At 38.5% G+C, this 17,743-nt stretch overlaps 2 protein-coding genes across 3 annotated transcripts; both read left to right on the top strand.

The window, feature by feature from the left end:
* Positions 1-4,079: 4,079 nt before the first annotated feature.
* LOC145780759 (mediator of RNA polymerase II transcription subunit 18-like) lies at positions 4,080-5,318 on the top strand. The gene has a single exon (XM_082592388.1). The coding sequence runs from the start codon at positions 4,169-4,171 to the stop codon at positions 4,808-4,810; it is 642 nt and encodes a 213-aa protein (XP_082448514.1). The 5' UTR covers positions 4,080-4,168; the 3' UTR covers positions 4,811-5,318.
* On the top strand, positions 5,318-17,548 carry LOC145780756 (26S proteasome non-ATPase regulatory subunit 2-like). Of its 2 annotated transcripts, none has more exons than XM_082592385.1 (22): positions 5,318-5,481; positions 6,606-6,662; positions 7,004-7,168; positions 7,863-7,984; positions 8,195-8,291; positions 8,500-8,636; positions 9,226-9,384; positions 9,850-9,990; positions 10,148-10,212; positions 10,912-11,058; positions 11,420-11,530; positions 11,906-12,029; positions 12,185-12,272; positions 12,540-12,702; positions 13,420-13,521; positions 13,984-14,156; positions 14,492-14,623; positions 14,891-15,059; positions 15,404-15,519; positions 15,614-15,719; positions 16,585-16,749; positions 17,096-17,548. In XM_082592385.1, exons 1-22 carry the CDS (start codon positions 5,383-5,385, stop codon positions 17,227-17,229), a joined length of 2,772 nt encoding a protein of 923 aa, XP_082448511.1. In that variant the 5' UTR covers positions 5,318-5,382; the 3' UTR covers positions 17,230-17,548. The 2 variants fall into 2 exon arrangements, with proteins under 2 accessions (XP_082448511.1, XP_082448510.1); XM_082592384.1 differs by having other exon boundaries at positions 10,906-11,058.
* The last annotated feature ends 195 nt before the right edge of the window (positions 17,549-17,743 follow it).

Below are 17,743 nucleotides of genomic sequence, written 5' to 3'. Positions count from 1 at the left end.
CACCAGGTGCTGCTGAATTAAGAGTAGCCTTTGAAATGAGTTGCTCAAGTGCACACCCCAAGAGTCGAACTAGCGTCGCTTGATCTTACACAATTTCTTCGTTCGTAAATTCAGAATTAACTGCTGTGCTAAGTTAAGCTACTAAGTTAGTCAGTTACCATAGTCAGGGTTGGAAGTCGTTAGGGTTGCAAAGTGAGGGTTGCAAAGAAATGTGAGGAGCAAAGTGGTTGCAAGTGCAACAGCTGGTAAATATTTTGCTTTTTAATTTTTTTTGTTTAATTTTGATGCGGCAACTCTAGTTTAAAAAATTGGATGTTGCGCAGTCATTCATATTTTACTCTTGGGAATGGGATAAGCTAATGAAACCAAGCGGTGGTGCCACTGGTAGTGTTTTTCCACTAGATCTAGTGTTTTTGGGTTGCATCTAGTGTTCTAGTGTTTTTTAGAGATTTAGCGCCATGCTGGTGTGCATAACTTTGAACAGTGTTCAAAGTAGCCCTACGGTACCTATTGTTTTGTTCGGCTGTATCAATGTGTTTGCAGTACTTTTCAAAGTGGACAGTTAGTTTTTCGTCCGCTTGCATCCAATGATGACCAAATTTGAGATATTTAGCATAAATACTTTAAAAAAAATACATGCAAAGAACTGTGAAAAGTGTTTAAAGTAGCCTCACCTTATGGTATGCTTTATTCGCTTACGGTACATTTCGGCTGTGGATTATAATGGTAAAAGACAAAAGACCATTTATTTTGTTCCTGTAACCTTTCCACTCGGGCTTTGAAGGTAAAACACAAGGGCCTTATTCAAACAGGTTATTTGTGCACATTAAATTTTATAGACAAAGCTCCGCACAAAAGATACAGTATATATACCTCAACAATGTAAAACAAAGGAGCGATTTACATGGCATGCTTTATAACTTTTTACAGACACAACGGATGCAACCTAGTTCGTACCCTAAACAGTTCGTACCCTCAGTTGTACCCTGAAAAGATCGAGAGAAAAAATTAAAAAAAAGCGGAAGTCACTGATTGCAGTTTCCGCAAACATTTTAAAATTTTTCCCCTGAAAAGATCGAGAGAAAGATAACACAAAGCCGAAGTCGCTGATCGCAGTTTCCGCTAACCGTAACCCTAACGCTAACCCTCGCTGATCGCAGTTTCTGCAAACATTTTTCTGCACTTTCTGCTAACCCTAACTCTAACCATAGACTAATCTATGCTGTAACCCTCACCCTCGCTGATCGCAGTTTCCGCAAACATTTTTCCGCAGTTTCAGCTTACTCTAACCATCGAGTAATCTATGCTCTCTAACCCTAACCCTCGCTGATCGCAGTTTCTGCAAATATTTTTCTGCAGTTTCCGCTAACCCTAACCCTCGAGTTGTTTGCGGAAACTCTGATCAACGACTTCGGCTTTGTGCTATTTAACTGCGATCAGCAACTTCGGCTTTTTTTAATTTTTTCTCTCAATCTTTTCAGGGTACGGACTGAGGGTACGAACTGTTCAGGCTACAAACTAGGTTGCACCTGACACAACACACATCTGAAATTTGTATCAACTTCAGAGCTCTCACTTTCAAGGAAATTTCCTTATTTTAAGTAAATTTAGTTCAATTTTGAACTTTTAACACTCACTAACACCATTGGCTGTCATTTTTGTACATTTTGCATGTAAATGATCTTGTATTTATCATGCTAGTGTTTTTTGTGAATCTAGTGTTTTTTTCAGTCAAATCTAGTACTTTTCCATAACAAGAGAGTGGCAACATTGAAACCAACTACCGGTCGGACTAGGCCAAGCCTTAAAGCAGCCGGCGGCCATCGCCGCCATGGCCGCTAAGTAGTGCTTGAATGACCGCCTGTGCTACCTCCTCCGTCGACCAAGTTTGGCCGCCGGTTTCTTCTAGCCAATTATTTAATTTCGCAATAGAATGATTGTGGATTAAATGTCGAAAATATGATGCATCAAAGAGGGACGCAGAATTAGGTCAGCGCATCATAGTCACTTACTGTTGTATTGAATACATCCAGCTGCGATCACCACTAGCTGGTGATTCACCAGCGCTGTAAGTCTTGTTTGCAATTCCCGATGTTTATTTTAACAAAGTGTTAATCCGAAGTGGTAATTTACATCGGCTGGCAATATTGTCGTTTTGATATTGATTCAATGTTGTCCGACATTGAATCGTTGTTAAAAAGGAGAACTACAGCTACCGCAAAATGACTTGAGACCTACCTTATTTTTAAAGAAAAACACAGGTTTATTTGTAATAACGCTTTTATTAAAAATAGTCACTTTTGTTAATATTTTGTCATATTGCCCTTGTTTTTGATAACCATTTGCAAGCGTTTGGGCATAGAGTCGCTTAAATTTCTAAAATAATCCGGTGTCATTTCCAGACACCACACTTTTTTCAGCTCTTCTTTAAGAGTATCCAGGTTAGGAGTTTTTTTTTTTCGGCCATTGTTCTCTTCATTTTGTGCCAGCAATTTTCGATGGGATTTAAATCCGGGCTGTTGCCAGGCCATTCAAGAACATTTATTTGTTGGTGTTCAAGGAAGTTGTTACTTTTTTAGATTTGTGGCAGGGTGCACTATCATGCATAAACACCTCGGAGCCATGAATGTGGAAGAAATTGAGCATATGCTCCTCCAAAACTTGCATATAGAGATCAGCGTTTATTTTTGTGTTTTTTGGAAGAAAGTGCAGGCCTCCCCTTCCCTTCTCTCCAGAAAAACTTCCCCACATCATGACTGACTGTGGGTGTTAACAGTCGGAACCGTATATCGAGGATCAAAACGATCAGATGACCTTGGACGCCGAACCGTAGTAGACCCCATCTTAAAGACCTGGAAGTTGTTCTCATCAGAGAACATTACTTTTCTCCATTGCTCAGTGGTCCAATGGGCATATTTCTTGGCAAATGCTAGCCGTTGTTTTTTCATCCGCTCATTGATAAGAGGCTTTTTGACAGCTTTACGGCTCGGAAGATCCAAGTCCTTTTGGAGGCGGTGCTGAACTTCCTCTGAATTCTCATCACTACTTTATTCTAATAAAATGCCCAAAGCAATTCTACAGTAACATTGTCTTGCTAATAGCCCATTGTGTACGTATTATACATCATAATTGATTTGAGTGAAACAATTGCCTTTTATGCAATACACAATGGTTTAATACTTATTGCAATCAAAAACGTGTGAAAATGATCGAGGTCTCAAGTCATTTTGCGGTAGCTGTAGGTTAGTTGACATCCGTGGGTAAAACACGTGTCTTCATAGTTGAGAACGCTGTGGGTTAGTGACTTCACACCCTCAATGCTGACATCATAACGGAATAAAGGGTCAGGTTTTATGAAAGGCGGTATGCAGTTGAAATAATTTACTGAGCTGCGAGCAGTTAAAACAATTTAGGGTCGTTAGATGGTCCCGCAATACCGGATTACAATCCCGATAAAGCAGTTAATGCGTGGTACAACGATTCTATTGCAGGACGTCGCCCAGACTTCAACAACGCTAAGTGATCATTTTAACATTGTTGCAAGTTTAATGCTATGTACCGTACTTGTGCTATCGTTATTGTATTTTGGCCTCCAAGCACGCAGATTTGGCTGCCGAGAAGGAGCTCTCGGTAGGCCACGATGGCTGCCGGACAAAAACATGAGTTTTAAGGCCTGCTAGGCTATGGAATATGCTCAAACAAATGTTTCTTGGTTAGGACGTGGAAGTTTAGGCTAGAAATTTTAACCAGTTGTTACTAAGCCTAAATGCTTTTTATACCTTTCCCAATTGTTTTAGAAGTTTTGCAGGGATTTCGTCTACCACACTTGATTTTCCATAGTTGAGAGACTTGCTGAACAATGTTCAGGCATGTTATAATAAAGCAGTAGCTACATAAGGCGCTAATAAGTCAGTCAATTCAGGGCGTACTTGCATTTTGAGTCATTGCAAAGATGTCAAAGACTTAAATAACAGTGTGCACAAAGCTTCAGCAACCATTATCAGGTTGATTGGATAGTAATAAATCCAGTTATCTATTTGTCTACTGACATACTGTACTTCAACTTCTTTAAGGTTTAGTGATCAGTGTTTAATCTTTGTAAAGTTAATTGTATTTGCAGTTTTGTTTTACTGTTTCAATTTTGATTTTGTTGCATGATCCAGTAAAGATGTCTGAAGCAACTTATCACCCACTTTCAAGTGATTTAACGTCAAACATCAACATGCAAGAATACTTTTTGCAGGGAAGTATACAAGACACTGCTGTTGATAAGCTACGTGAACGTTTGCAAGGACTCTGTGACAATGTCAAGCCTGAACCATTTCGAGATATTGAAATGACTTATGTTTTATTAAATCCCAATGTTGCCAGTTCTCCAATTACAGTCAAGGCTTCAAAGTCTATGATAAACACTAATGCTCCATGGCAATTGAGGTATATAGGCTCAACAGAATCAGCAGATCGTACTAGCACAATGGTTCGTAGCAATGTCACTCTTGCTGTATCTGCGGATCCTAGTCAGTTTTGTGAAGATCTTGGCTTTACCCTTCGTTTTCAAGTCGGTTTAACAGGTCATTTTTATAGGAAAGGAAGAGTAAAAATTATTGTTGCAAAACTAGAAAAGATGCCTAACTCATTTGATGCAAGCAAATTAGAAGCTGCCAGTTTGGCCCACTTTGTTGAGCTGAGCGTACTGTCTTCATCTGGTGACAAATTTGCCGGAGATGAAGTGAGAGCATTTGCTCAACACTTATCTTCTATTGTTTCTTTGGAAAAAATAGATCATCGTCGCCTTCAACAAATACCATGATGCAGTTTCGTTATACAATAAAATTAAATTCTTTTATGCTTCTTGTTTTAATGCATAGGCTACTGTATGTATTACTTGGTTTTACTTCAACATCAGATAAGATTTGGTTTAGAATTTATGTGATCCTTAACTGAGAATTTGCCTTGGTTTAAAAATGTTACAACGTTTATTATATGCCATACAACAGATTTGTGATCATTTTTTACACAAATAAATCGAGTATTCTACTCTGTTTTGTATATGTAAGTTTTTAAATAATATTGTATTTTTTCTATTTTTGATCAGCTATTTATACATCAAACATTTTAAAAGTAACATGTCATAAAAGATTTGTTACTTGAAAAAAGACTACCAAATACTCATTTTTTGCACAAATTTGCAATCAACTGCTCAATTCCATTTTAATGCAGTTTTCTTACCAATGGTTATGCGCCTTGTTATATGCTTGCTACATTATTGCCCGCCAAAGACAGCCAATGCGTGGCATTATGATGTTTCTTTATTTAAGCTTACATGTTCGATTGTTCATTGCTATACATTCAGATTAAAATAACGTATTGATTGGTTAAAAAATGGCACCTATGGGGGAAACTAAAACAGCCTCTGAAAGTGGAGATAAAAAAGAAACAAAGACAGACAAGAAGCCAGTAAAGGAAGAGGAGCCGGAATTGGTATTTTACTTATCAAATTAGCTTATACATATAATCTTTTTATAGTATTGAATGATAGTGGCAATGTTTAGACTTGATAATATTTAATGCATTCACAAATATGGCATAAGATTAATTGATTCCTGGGCACCAATAGCTCAGAGTTCTATGACATGATAAAGTTTTTTCACAGTATAAAGCAGGGCTTCTCAAACTATGGGTCACGATCTCAAATGAGGTTGCAAGTTGTAATTTTAGGGTCAAATCTCAAAAACAAATTAAAAATTGGTCTACAGTGGGGAGTTTGCACTGGAAGCTGCCTACCAATGGGTTCAATAAAACAATATTTTCTAAAATGGGGTCGTACGATAAAAACATTTGAGAAGCCCTGGTTAGAGGACTGCAGTATGTAAAAATAATCGGAATGGCCCGTTTCGGTGAGTCCGATTCGGTGAGTCCGATCCCTTAACGGGGGATTTTTTCATTTTTTTTTTAAATTATTGGGTACCGTAGCCTAATTATCATTGCCGTTTTAGGGTTAGGGGTTTTGGGTTAGGGTTAGAGGTTAGGAACTCACCGAATCGGACTCATCGAATAGTAGCAGACCCAAAAATAATATTATTGGTATGCATTCCTGTGGTGTATACAGTAGAATTCATCCAAGTTGTCACCTTTTGAAAAAAGTAAAAAATGGCGATTAGGCAAAGTGACGGTTTAGCCAAACTGGCACGAACACACCATAAATGCAATGCAAGACGTAAAAACAACAAGACAAGATATCAACAAAAATGCAGTACCGGTAACAACTTGTATTTTGGTTGAAACAGGCCTTGCCAACATGCGAACTGGAGGCTGATGTAACTCTAAGCTAAATTGGCTTTATAGTGGCTTGAAATTGATGATTTACTAAAACTAAATAAACAACATTTGCTTTCAAACAAATGCTAAATGAGTGAGCAGGAATAAAAAAATGAGATAGTTTAGAACAAATTCGGTAAACTGATTTGACACAAAACATATCAGTCCAGTTCAAGATTGTCAAAAAGTGACAATTTATGCAAAACAATGACTTCAGTGATTTCTATGGTATATATATCCATATATACGTTTAGAAATTTGTTCACTTGTATTACTTTATTTTGCAGAGTGAAGAAGATAAACAACTTTTGGATGAATTAAATCTTTGTGTGGAAAGATTAACTGTAAGTTCCGATATGGCTTCTGTTGTTGGTGATGTACAATTGTTGGTAGTTGGTACACCATACATGAATGATACTAGTTAATCAGGTAGCTTTTTTTTAAGCTAGCGATGTGTTATTTTAAATTACTGTGGTATATTTGTGTGTCATCAAGTGCTTGGCGCCATAATTCATTTTATGTGGGGGTACTATTGGATTACAAAAATTTGCATGATAAAGAATTTATATGATCAAACAGTTTTTGTAGATTTTGCAGCTTCATGTGTAGAGGCCATCTGTCAGCAGTTGCATGGCCAATTAATGATGATGAACACACGGCTTTGTTAAATTTGACTTTTGTTTAGGAAAGTGATACCACATTATATCACAATGCACTGGAAATTCTTCGAACGAAAATTCGTTCTTCTACTGCTTCAATTACCTCTGTTCCTAAGCCACTTAAATTTCTCCGTCCTCACTATTCCACCCTGAAAGAAATATATGAAAAGATCCCTGATGGTGAAAATAAAGTAAGTTCCACATTATCTCTTTTTGATAAAGTGAACAACATTACAAGGTTAGGTTTCTGGGCAGCCGATTGTAGCATCGAATAGACAGCGATAGACACGTGTTTCGCCCATGAGGGCTACAATCGATGCTACAATGCTACAATCGGCTGCCCAGAAACTTATCGTTTATTGGAGGTCTTAATGGCTAGCGTGGAAGCTACACCGTTATGGTTAGCGAAGCGTTACTGCTGCTCGCTGTTCTAGCGAGTGATCAGCCTTGTGCTGATGGCCGGGAAGAACACCCCTTCTTCACATGTCCTACCCCTGGCACCTGCTGGTTTTGTTGGCTCTTTTCTTTCCACAAAGATAAGAGTTAAACTGACTGGTAAAGCGGCGGTCGATTACCCAAGTGGCAAGAATGAGCCCAGCCTCATGAGAATGAGCCCAACTCTGAGCGTTGCGCGAAAAAGAAAAAAAAGAAAAAAAGAAACACGTGTCTATCGCTGTCTATTCGATGCTACAATCGGCTGTCCAGAAACTTATCGTTTATTGGAGGTCTTAATGGCTAGCGTGGAAGCTACACCGTTATGGTTAGCGAAGCGTTACTGCTGCTCGCTGTTCTAGCGAGTGATCAGCCTTGTGCTGATGGCCCGGAAGAACACCCCTTCTTCACAAACATTACAAGGATTACATTTTTTGTAACGATTGATTTCAGAGATTCTGTGCAGACATTGTGTCTGTTCTTGGCATGACGGTTTCGGATGAGAGAGAATGTCTCAAGTATAGATTGCTGGGTTCCCAGGAGGACATTGGATCTTGGGGCCATGAATATGTCAGGTAATGAGTTTCCTCCTTAGATTTGCTTGATGGTGCAGGGTGACTTGTACAGTAGATGGAAGTGTGTCAGCCATTCTGACTCTGCTTATTGCATTTGTAATAAGATAATTTAACGTAATCTCCAGTATACAATACGATCTTAGACATTTGACCTTGTACGTTAAATACTATGCTTATTCCGGTATTGAGAATAAGAATGTTCAATTACAGACACATTTCCGGTGAAATTGCCAGTGAGTGGCAAGATATTGATCCTGAGGAGGAGGTCTCAAAAGAAAAGTTTAAAAAGTTAATGGACTTGGTTGAGGTACGTATCCATTACGTGGGTTTATTGTAGAAGTCAAACGCTTTGCGAGAGGTTTGTGTTATTGTGAATGCTCTGACATGCACCAAGCTTATAACCAGTCTGGAAAATCCAGTATTTTTCACATTTCTTTGCTTTCTTTCGTTATGCCACTAGCTATTTGGCAAGATTGACAATATGTTTGATATTATGGTTATTGATTTGTAAATAGGAAGTGATTCCGTACGACATGAAACACAATGCGGAGACCGAAGCTTGCGACTTACTGATGGAGATCGAAAAACTAGACAAGCTTGTCAATTTTGTTGACGTCACCACTCACGCGCGTGTTTGCCTTTATCTAACCAGGTACGTCTTAAAGTCTGCTATGAATTAAAACAACTCAACTTTGGAAGTGGCTAACTTTGCATTTGCTCCTTGTGGGAGTAAAGGTACTTGCATGTATGATGTGACCAATGACCAAATGGCCACACAAAACATGTCGAGGTGTGAAAAGTTGAGCTTGTGTTGTTTGTCCAGACAGCCGTTAGAATGGTCGTGCGCGTTATCGGTGAACCAGTTTTGTCGCGAATTAATTTTGTAAAATTATGAATTGACACTTGACAATGGCAGACCATTGAGGTATTTTATTATAAAAAAAAACGAACAAATTTAAGAGTTTCTGTGGCATGGCACTTCATGAAGAGGGATGGGGCATTTGCCTCAATAAATACTACAGCAGTTCAACGTTTTTTGATCAGTGCAAATGCAATACTGAGTGTCCACCAGAGCACTAAGCAATTAGCATTTCGACTTTGCCTTCCATTCTACTGCAGCTTTCAATCAAATAAGTCAGACAGAAAAATCCATCATTTTTAGGCTGATTCAATGTTGAGTCAATGTAAAAACAACGGATTTTGTTGTCTGAGAGGTCACCGATATGCATTTTTGTTTTCAGTTGCGTCCCATACACTGCTGATCCTGAGAACACCACGCTGCTGCAAACCGCCATCCAGATCTTCCGTAAATTCGATCGTCTTCCTGAAGCGTTGAGGTTAGCAATGCAGATCAACGACACGGAACTCATTGAAGAAATCTTTCTTTCTTGCAAGGATTTGTAAGTAAATTTAACGTAGTTTGCATGTCACGAAAGCCCCCAGACAGCAAAATCCGTCACACGACGGATTTTGTGGTTTGGATAGTTTGGATACTGAGTTGGTCAGCTCAGTCAGCTGCAATGTTGAAACACTTCTCCATTTTTATGCTATAATTCTTTTTACATTCAACTTCCCATCACATTTCATTGTCTTGTGTTAATACGATATGTTTAAAGTTTTTTAAATGCAACGTTTCCGATTTTACATCACATTTTTTATAGTATTCTTGATCTGTCGTATTACTTTGTGGCATAAAGTATCGTTCAAGAGGCCCTACATGAAAGACTTTGGTAATTTTTATTCGTTGTCATGTGTGCAATGTGAAGGCAACACATTGTAAGAAGATATCATTGAAAAATCAAAGTATGCAGTTCTCTGTACAAGAAATATGTCACATATTACTACCATGATGATTACTTTGGCAGGTCGATACAGAAGCAGCTCGCCTATGCTTTAGGTCGTCAGCAAGTTTATCTTGAACTTAACGATGATATGGAGGAAGCCGAAGAACTGACTGAAATCCTGTCCAATTCTCACCTCAATCAAAATTTCATCATACTCGCCAGGTAGAATCCCCTCAATGCATACATAACTAACCCATGTATAACATTCATCTTTTGCGGCATCCTACGTCGTCTCTATTAACCTACATGTTAGGGGTTGTAGCAATTATAATTGGTTATGGCTTGTGAGTTGTGGTTTAATGAATGCATTGTACATTAGGGAGCTTGATATTATGGAAGCAAAGAAGCCTGAAGACATTTACAAGACACACCTTGAAAACAGTCGTAAGTTTTTCTTATCTTTATCAAACAGTTGCATTATAATCACCATACCGCGAAGATGGTCATCGATCACTTCGTAGTGCTTTCGGTTCGGCTTAAACAGCTCACAGGACTTATCATCGTCACAGTCAAAGTGATCGTTCATAGCATGTCAAACGGGTTGGGTTTTAAACAGCGGTCTCGAAGCAGCAGTGTATGCGACATTATTGACGTTTTCGCATAACTGTGCAACTACAGTACAACTGTACAACACGAGAATATGATTTATGGTAACAAAAGGCAAATGCTACTGAATTATTGTCTTTGCACATGCTTACAGTTTATGATGTCCAATAGGCCTACCTATAATTACAATAAACAACGGAAAATATGAAATAATCTCTGTCGCAGTATAGTGTGTGATCTATACGCTAGCGTTTAAATAGCTTGTGGCGTTTTATCAAATAGAGCGTTTTTACGTTAGCGATAATCCTAATAATGTATTTTATTTACTTAACAGGAGGTAATTTAGCATAAAACATGCACCTACTAGATCACATACTGCACTTGTACCGGAATTTTGTTAGTTCGTGTACTGTAATTTCAATCATCCCAAATAGCCGATTAATGCCGTAATTTGCCATGTGACTTGAATCAGTGCTTTCCCATGTTGTGGTGGCCCAACGCTAATGCTTTAATGGACATTGTTGTTCAAAGGCACAGGCATGGGAACCAGCAGTTCCAGTGTTGATTCCGCCCGCAAGAATTTAGCCGCTTCTTACGTCAATGGTTTTGTCAATGCCGCATTTGGCCAAGACAAGCTGCTAACTGAGGAGGGAAACAAATGGATTTATAAAAACAAAGAACATGGTAACGACACGTTGATGCAACAATCAGATTAGGCCCCATACAAAAAATAAATCGTTTTTTACAAAAAATGATTTATTTGTTGTCTGGGGTGTGATTCAAAAGAAAGTGTTGTTCCTCCAAGCTTTGCACTGAGATTTTCTGTATGTCTTCAGCACAATTGTGGAATGAATATTAGATTCCATTGTATGTTGTTCAGTACGATAGCACATAAATTTCATGTCATCATATCCCCATGGCGTGTGTGTGTTCTATTTGATTATGCAATATTAGAAAGTGCAGGGCGAAAGTGTGAAATATTTTGATGCAAATGATCGAAACCAGAAGCGCGGCAACGGTAGCTAATTTAGCTATTATACTTCAGGTATGCTGGCAGCCACGGCTTCGCTTGGTCTGGTTTTGCTGTGGGATGTAGACGGTGGTTTGACACAGATCGACAAATACCTCTATTCATCAGAAGACTACATCAAATCAGGCAAGTGCCCTTTTTGTTTTTCACCAGGCTGTAGCTTCAATATTTTTTCGATTGGATGATAGCTTCCAAATTTGCGTAAAATAACTTGCAGAAGTTGAACGTTTGATTCGAATTAACATTATAGCGCATTTTGCAAATTTGATTTTAATACGAAAATACTGAATAAAAAAAAAACAATTGCTATGTAATAAGTTGACAACGTGACAACGTTTGGCGTCGCCTTTTGTAGTGATGTTTACTTTCTGCTTTGTCTTTGCAAGTACAGCAGCAACACTTTGTTGACCACCTAAATTTCTACGCTAGTTAAAGTGGACTAGAGCATAGAATGGTAGGCTAACTTGTTACTGTGATGGCATTGTTGGTTTTCGTTTCCAGGCGCCCTCCTTGCTTGCGGTATTGTCAACACGGGAATACGGAACGACTGCGACCCAGCGCTTGCCTTGCTGTCTGACTACGTTTTGCACAATAGCAACGTTATGAGGGTGGGGTCCGTTCTTGGGTGAGTTTTTGGTGAGGCTCCCCTATTGTAGCTCTTAGCTCCCGCTCTGGTGTATTTGTAGATCGGTCATGAGTGGTTTTATCTTAAATAAATTTTTGTTGCCTGTTGAGTTTTCTTTTATGCTTTATAATTAAAAAGCTTTTGAAAATTTTCAGACTTGGACTGGCTTACGCCGGTTCTAACCGGTCAGACATCATCTCTCTTCTGACACCGGTTTTGACCGACTCTAAATCTAACATGGAGGTAAGTGACTTTTCCCGCTGATTTAAGGTTGATGTTTAAATGTGGAACGCGGAAGGGCTATAAAGTAACCGCTTCTGGTTGAACTTAACCGGACTTCCAGCCATTTTTTATATGTCATTAAATTTTCAACATAAGTTGGTTTAGATTAAACAGAACGATTGAAGTATTGACCAAGTGAAGAACTTGGTGCCGATGTGGAAGTGGTTGGAGAAACAACCACTTCCCCACTCCTGATTTACATTCCATTTGTTATTGCCTTTGCCACAGGTGATTGGACTCACCGCACTAGCGATGGGATTGGTGTCGGTTGGTTCATGCAACAACGAAGTGACGTCAGCACTCCTGCAGACGCTGATCGAAAGGTCGGAATCAGAGTTGAAAGAATCGAATTCCAGATTCATTGCGCTTGCATTGGCACTGGTGTATCTTGGTGAGTTGTGGATGGCAAGCCGCTTCTCAGTATACACGACTTCATGCCGCGTTCCGAATGACGCAATTACAGGAAGGACGCCATCCCTAGTCCGCAATGCACGAATGCCGCAAGATTTGATAATTTCGTCCTAAAATTAATTGTTCTTTTGACTTCAGTAGTAATATCGGTAGCAATTTTAATTTTTTATAAAGTGCAAAAAAACAATTTTTGTATTTTTGTTTGTATAAAAAATGAAAATTGAACTTGCTATCATGACAAATGAAATTACTACCGAATTCAAGTAATTTTAGTACGAAATAAATGCATTGCTGCATTCAAGTCTTGCGCCATTTATGTCTTGCGGCATTCGGGCCTTGCGTCATTCGTGCCTTACGGCCTAGAGTCATAAGCGTTTGCGTCATTCGGACCGCGGCATAAAGTCGTAGATCGCGCTTCTCAACACAAAGACCAGTCTTCGTTGTAGAACGATAAACACACCTGCTGAATTTTCATTCTCAGACTGCAAATCTGTCGTTTTCTTTGCATTGATTCAACGTCTGCAGAAGGGGTGTAAAACTTAGTTAGTCTGGGATATAAAACTTACTTTAAACAGGGTTGCCATTACTTATGTAAGGTCTATCGTTTAACAAACTACATTCTTTACGTCATCATCTAACCAGGCCATTTAAACTCCTTTGTTCGTGTGAATTCACCAACACATGTTTCCACTTGCAGGCAAGCAGGAAGCCGTTGATACCATCCTTGTGGCTCTGCAAGTCGTCCCAGAACCGCTCAAAGGATTCGCTTTGGTATTAGTTGAAGTCTGCGCTTATGCAGGTACGTGAGACCCTGATCATGTGCTGAAGCAACACTGCCACAGTTGTTAGTTTTCGTATCTCTTTTCTTTTTTGTTGTATTTGCGTATTCTTTTCTATTGTTGTGTACCATGGTATTTTTAATATCTTATGTCCTCTACTGGATGATAAAAATTTTCTCATCTTTGAAACTTAATATACTGCAAACAGCTGGGACCCAGAAGGATTTAAGCGCCCACTCGGCCAGGTTATGTCATTACTAAATGAGCACATTTATCGTTCCCTCCAGTTATTGTTCCCTTTATATAAAGCTACTAGGAGACTGGTAACTTTAATTAATTTTTAAGTTTCTTTTTGTATTTGAAGTTATCCAGCAGTTGGTCTGATAAATGTATGAAAAGATATAGATGTTATGCTGTTATGTATATATAGATGTTATGCTACATCTTTTCTCGCATCCACTTACTTATTATGTTTAAACAAGGTACCGGAAACGTGCTGAAAATTCAAAATATGCTTCATATCTGCACGGAGGCTGCTGAGAAAGAAGACGAAGCCAACGAAAAGTCCGAGAAAAAAGACACGAAAGAGTCCGCGGATGCTAAAACATCATCATCAGCATCTTCAAAGAGCAAGAAGGATGACGCAAAGTCGAAAGTATAATATAGTTTCGTATTTGTAAAGCAAAACCACATCTCTGCATGTTGGATGATTTCCAATCAAGCACTTTGTTTCTTAATGCAACCATCAGTTCATTGTCAACTTTCATGATGATTTTTTTGTACCGGAGAGTACGACTCTTCATGCAGAACATAATTTTTGCTTCCAGTGTCGTCGTCAAAAGATACGTCACTACCCGGACAGCAAAATAGTCGTTTTTTACATTGATTAAACGTCTGCAGACATTGAATCAAAGTAAAAAACGACTGATTTGCTGTCTAGGTGCTACCCTTATTTCTTTTAAATCAATCGTTTCATGCGTTCGTTTGCAGAGTGACGACAAGAAAGCGAAGTCGTCAGAGTGGGGCATGACGAAACACGCCGCAGCAGTGCTTGGGATCGGGTTGATCTCCATGGGGGAAGAGATTGGGGCCGAGATGGGGTTCAGAACCTTTGGACACCTGGTTTGTAATTATTTTCATACTGGTTCGATATGGATTATTCAACTTTTTATATTCGTTTCTCTGTTTTATTGAGAATCGGCCTTTGGGACGTGATTTTCAACATATTATGTTATTGCATTGTAACAAATTGTATTTCGTCTAGAAATCTTCGCAACCAAAATGCCACTAAGTTTGTTTGTGAAAATTTACACCGTATCTCCACATACGTTCATTCTTCTATACAGCAAAGTTGCGTAGATTCTAAAGTTTGTGTTTGTTTTTACCCAGTACCGCTATGGTGACCTCTCAGTGAGACGAACGGTTCCTCTCGCCCTGGCCTTGACATCGATTTCAAATCCTCAACTTCATATCCTCGACACTTTGTCCAAGTTCAGCCACGACTCAGATGCTGAAGTTGTTCACAATTCGATTTTCGGCATGGGCTTGGTCGGCAGTGGTGAGTAGCGCCGTTTTGCGGCTGTGTGATTGCGTATGATGAAGTCGCTTGGTATTGACAGAGAGCGTGACCATTGTAGCTTCCGAAAGTGCCAACTTCTCTTTCGAAGTATGGTCAGTTGATCACTGACCCGAGTTCAGATATTCCAGACAGCAAATCAACCGTTTTTAAATTAGTAACGTCTGCAGACGTTGAATCAATGTAAAGAACGGCTGATTTGTTGTCGGAGGTCGCTACTTCTGAAGTAACAATAGCTTGTATCTGCTGATAATTAAACAATGTTATGAGTTACAGTGTAACTTGACTTACACCAACGCTATATAACTTGGTCAATCTTTACGCAGGTACTAACAATGCCAGGTTGGCTCAAATGCTTCGCAATCTCGCTGTTTATTATTCCAAAGATCCAAGTAACCTCTTTTTGGTACGACTGGTTCAAGGTCTTGTCCATTTGGGAAAGGTAATGTATTTTTACTCGACGCTTCAACCGTAGCTCCCTGTTTTTAAACAACGCGAAGAGCATGTTGTTAATTTTATATTCATCTACTCGGCAGGGAACACTGACCCTTCAACCTTATCACAGTGATCGCCAGTTGATGAGTCCTGTGGCTATGGCTGGCCTACTTTCTGTTATTGTGTCGTTTTTGGATGTCAAAAGCAGTAAGTATGATAGTACGTGCATTTGAATGCAGCATTCGATTTCAAACATCTTGTTTATTGACAAAGAATGTTTTGAGGGGCCACTCATGATGGAATATCAATTTCAGCACCGCTCTAAATAAATTGGTCGAAAAATGGGCTTGACTTGTAGAAAACCCTACATATTATATACCTTTGGAAAGAGTATGAAAATTGCAATCAAAATATGGCACTTAAATATATGAAAAACGTTTTTGTGAGAAAAAATGTCAAAGAAACGCAAAAGTTTTTTCCATTTTTTTTTTAAATTTTTTTTTATCACCGGTTAAATATTTAATAATTCTCAAGGGAGAACTTATATCCTTCCTAACTTTCTGCTGTATAGTCGCCATCCTTTACCTATATAATGATGAGAGATTTTCTTCCACAGGTGTATATTTCAAGAATAAATGAATTTTGAATTTATGTACTTGAATTTTTTTTTTTTTAAGTGAAAATACACAGAATCATTAAAAATTCTCTTATTGATCACTTCTTCAGTATATATTGATTATGTCTGCAAAATTTCATGCCATTCTGACAAGAAATAAATGTGTAGTTGAAAACATCAAAAATTGACTTTCGAAAAAAACAGCATTTGAAAAACACCCATTAAAACACTAGCTACATTACTCATTTACTCAGATTTATCACTGTAAGTTTTGACACACAAAGACACTGAATAGAGTAAAAATTTTACCATATTCAGAATCCTGATAAAATTTATTGCTTTTTAGATACAAAAAAATTGTTTTCATCAGGGTATCCGCTTAAATTGAATGCTTTGAATGGAGATGGATTTTCTGTCGCTATCTTGTGTTGTAATTCTCTTGTATTTTTATTCAAGCTATTCTTGGAAAAAGCCACTACATGTTGTACACACTGGTCCCAGCCATCCAGCCAAGAATGCTGGTTACCTTTGGCGAAGATTTAAGTCCACTTCCGGTCAGCGTGAGAGTCGGCCAAGCTGTGGACGTGGTCGGACAAGCGGGAAAACCAAAGACAATTACAGGTAAATGAAATATCAAATTCGTCTGTAATTCTCATATTTTTGCGAAAAAATCTTTTGCAATCTTGATGGCAATGTGGAATAGTTATTTGTATCAGTAAACAATAAACATAGTATCAAATTAATTTTAGGTTATTAAAATTACGTAACATTAAAATCGTTTAGACATGATCTCACATTTATATACAACTGTGTTTAAGCTATGACGTTGCAATGTCAGTTGTTGTTGCGCTTTGCGATGCTATTAGGCTATATATACCATCAGTAATGTATGAAACGTGTAAACTCTTCGCATATCTACTATCTAGTTTTTAAAAAGACATCTTAACGACGATTCAACATTTTGCAGGATTTCAAACCCACACCACGCCAGTGCTGCTGGCCTATGGAGAACGAGCCGAACTTGCTACCGAGGAATATATCGCTCTAACTCCCGTTATAGAAGGCTTTGTCATATTACGGAAGAATCCCGATTATGAATGAAGGACTTGTTGATGTTGTGTATGTCGACTGTTGAAGGAGGTAGCAAATTTCAGAGGATTTCAACATCACTTCTGGTCGAAACCCTTTACATTATTGTTGTGTGTGCAGAATTTCATTCTGGTCTTTGATTGTATTTGCAAAATAACGTTTTTCTATGATATCCGGTTCGTTTCCATATAAAATTGGTTATCAGAATGAGCCTGAAACGGGACAACAAATTTACTGCTTCAGTATCACATGTGAAACATTTTTGTTGCTTTTTAGTTATTGAATTTGGTAAGTTGTTCGCCCATTAAAGCAATACAACGTTCTGGACATGTGAGAGTTGTCACGAATAGAGCTTGTAATTGGAAAGTATCCAGAGGTTGATAATTCTGTTTGGCTCAAAAAAAGACAATTTGTTTCATTACATTCCCCCTCGTGGTCTGTATATTGAATGGACCATAGAAATATCATGCTGGTATCGCACAGCACATTCTTGGGATGGAACCATCGACGCAGTATTTGGCCGGTC

The sequence above is a fragment of the Aplidium turbinatum genome, chromosome 12, assembly GCF_918807975.1.
Source record: "Aplidium turbinatum chromosome 12, kaAplTurb1.1, whole genome shotgun sequence".
NCBI classification, from domain to species: Eukaryota; Metazoa; Chordata; class Ascidiacea; order Aplousobranchia; family Polyclinidae; genus Aplidium; species Aplidium turbinatum.
This window is presented reverse-complemented; position numbering and strand designations above follow the sequence as displayed.

Bases quoted from the DNA above. Each gene is read 5' to 3' on its own strand.
- LOC145780756 (XM_082592384.1), top strand. From the start codon at position 5,383: ATGGCACCTATGGGGGAAACTAAAACAGCCTCTGAAAGTGGAGATAAA. The intron at 6,663-7,003 runs GTAAGTTCCGAT...ACTTTTGTTTAG, and splicing joins TTTGTGTGGAAAGATTAACT to GAAAGTGATACCACATTATA. The intron at 8,637-9,225 runs GTACGTCTTAAA...TTTTGTTTTCAG, and splicing joins GTTTGCCTTTATCTAACCAG to TTGCGTCCCATACACTGCTG.
- LOC145780759 (XM_082592388.1), top strand. From the start codon at position 4,169: ATGTCTGAAGCAACTTATCACCCACTTTCAAGTGATTTAACGTCAAAC.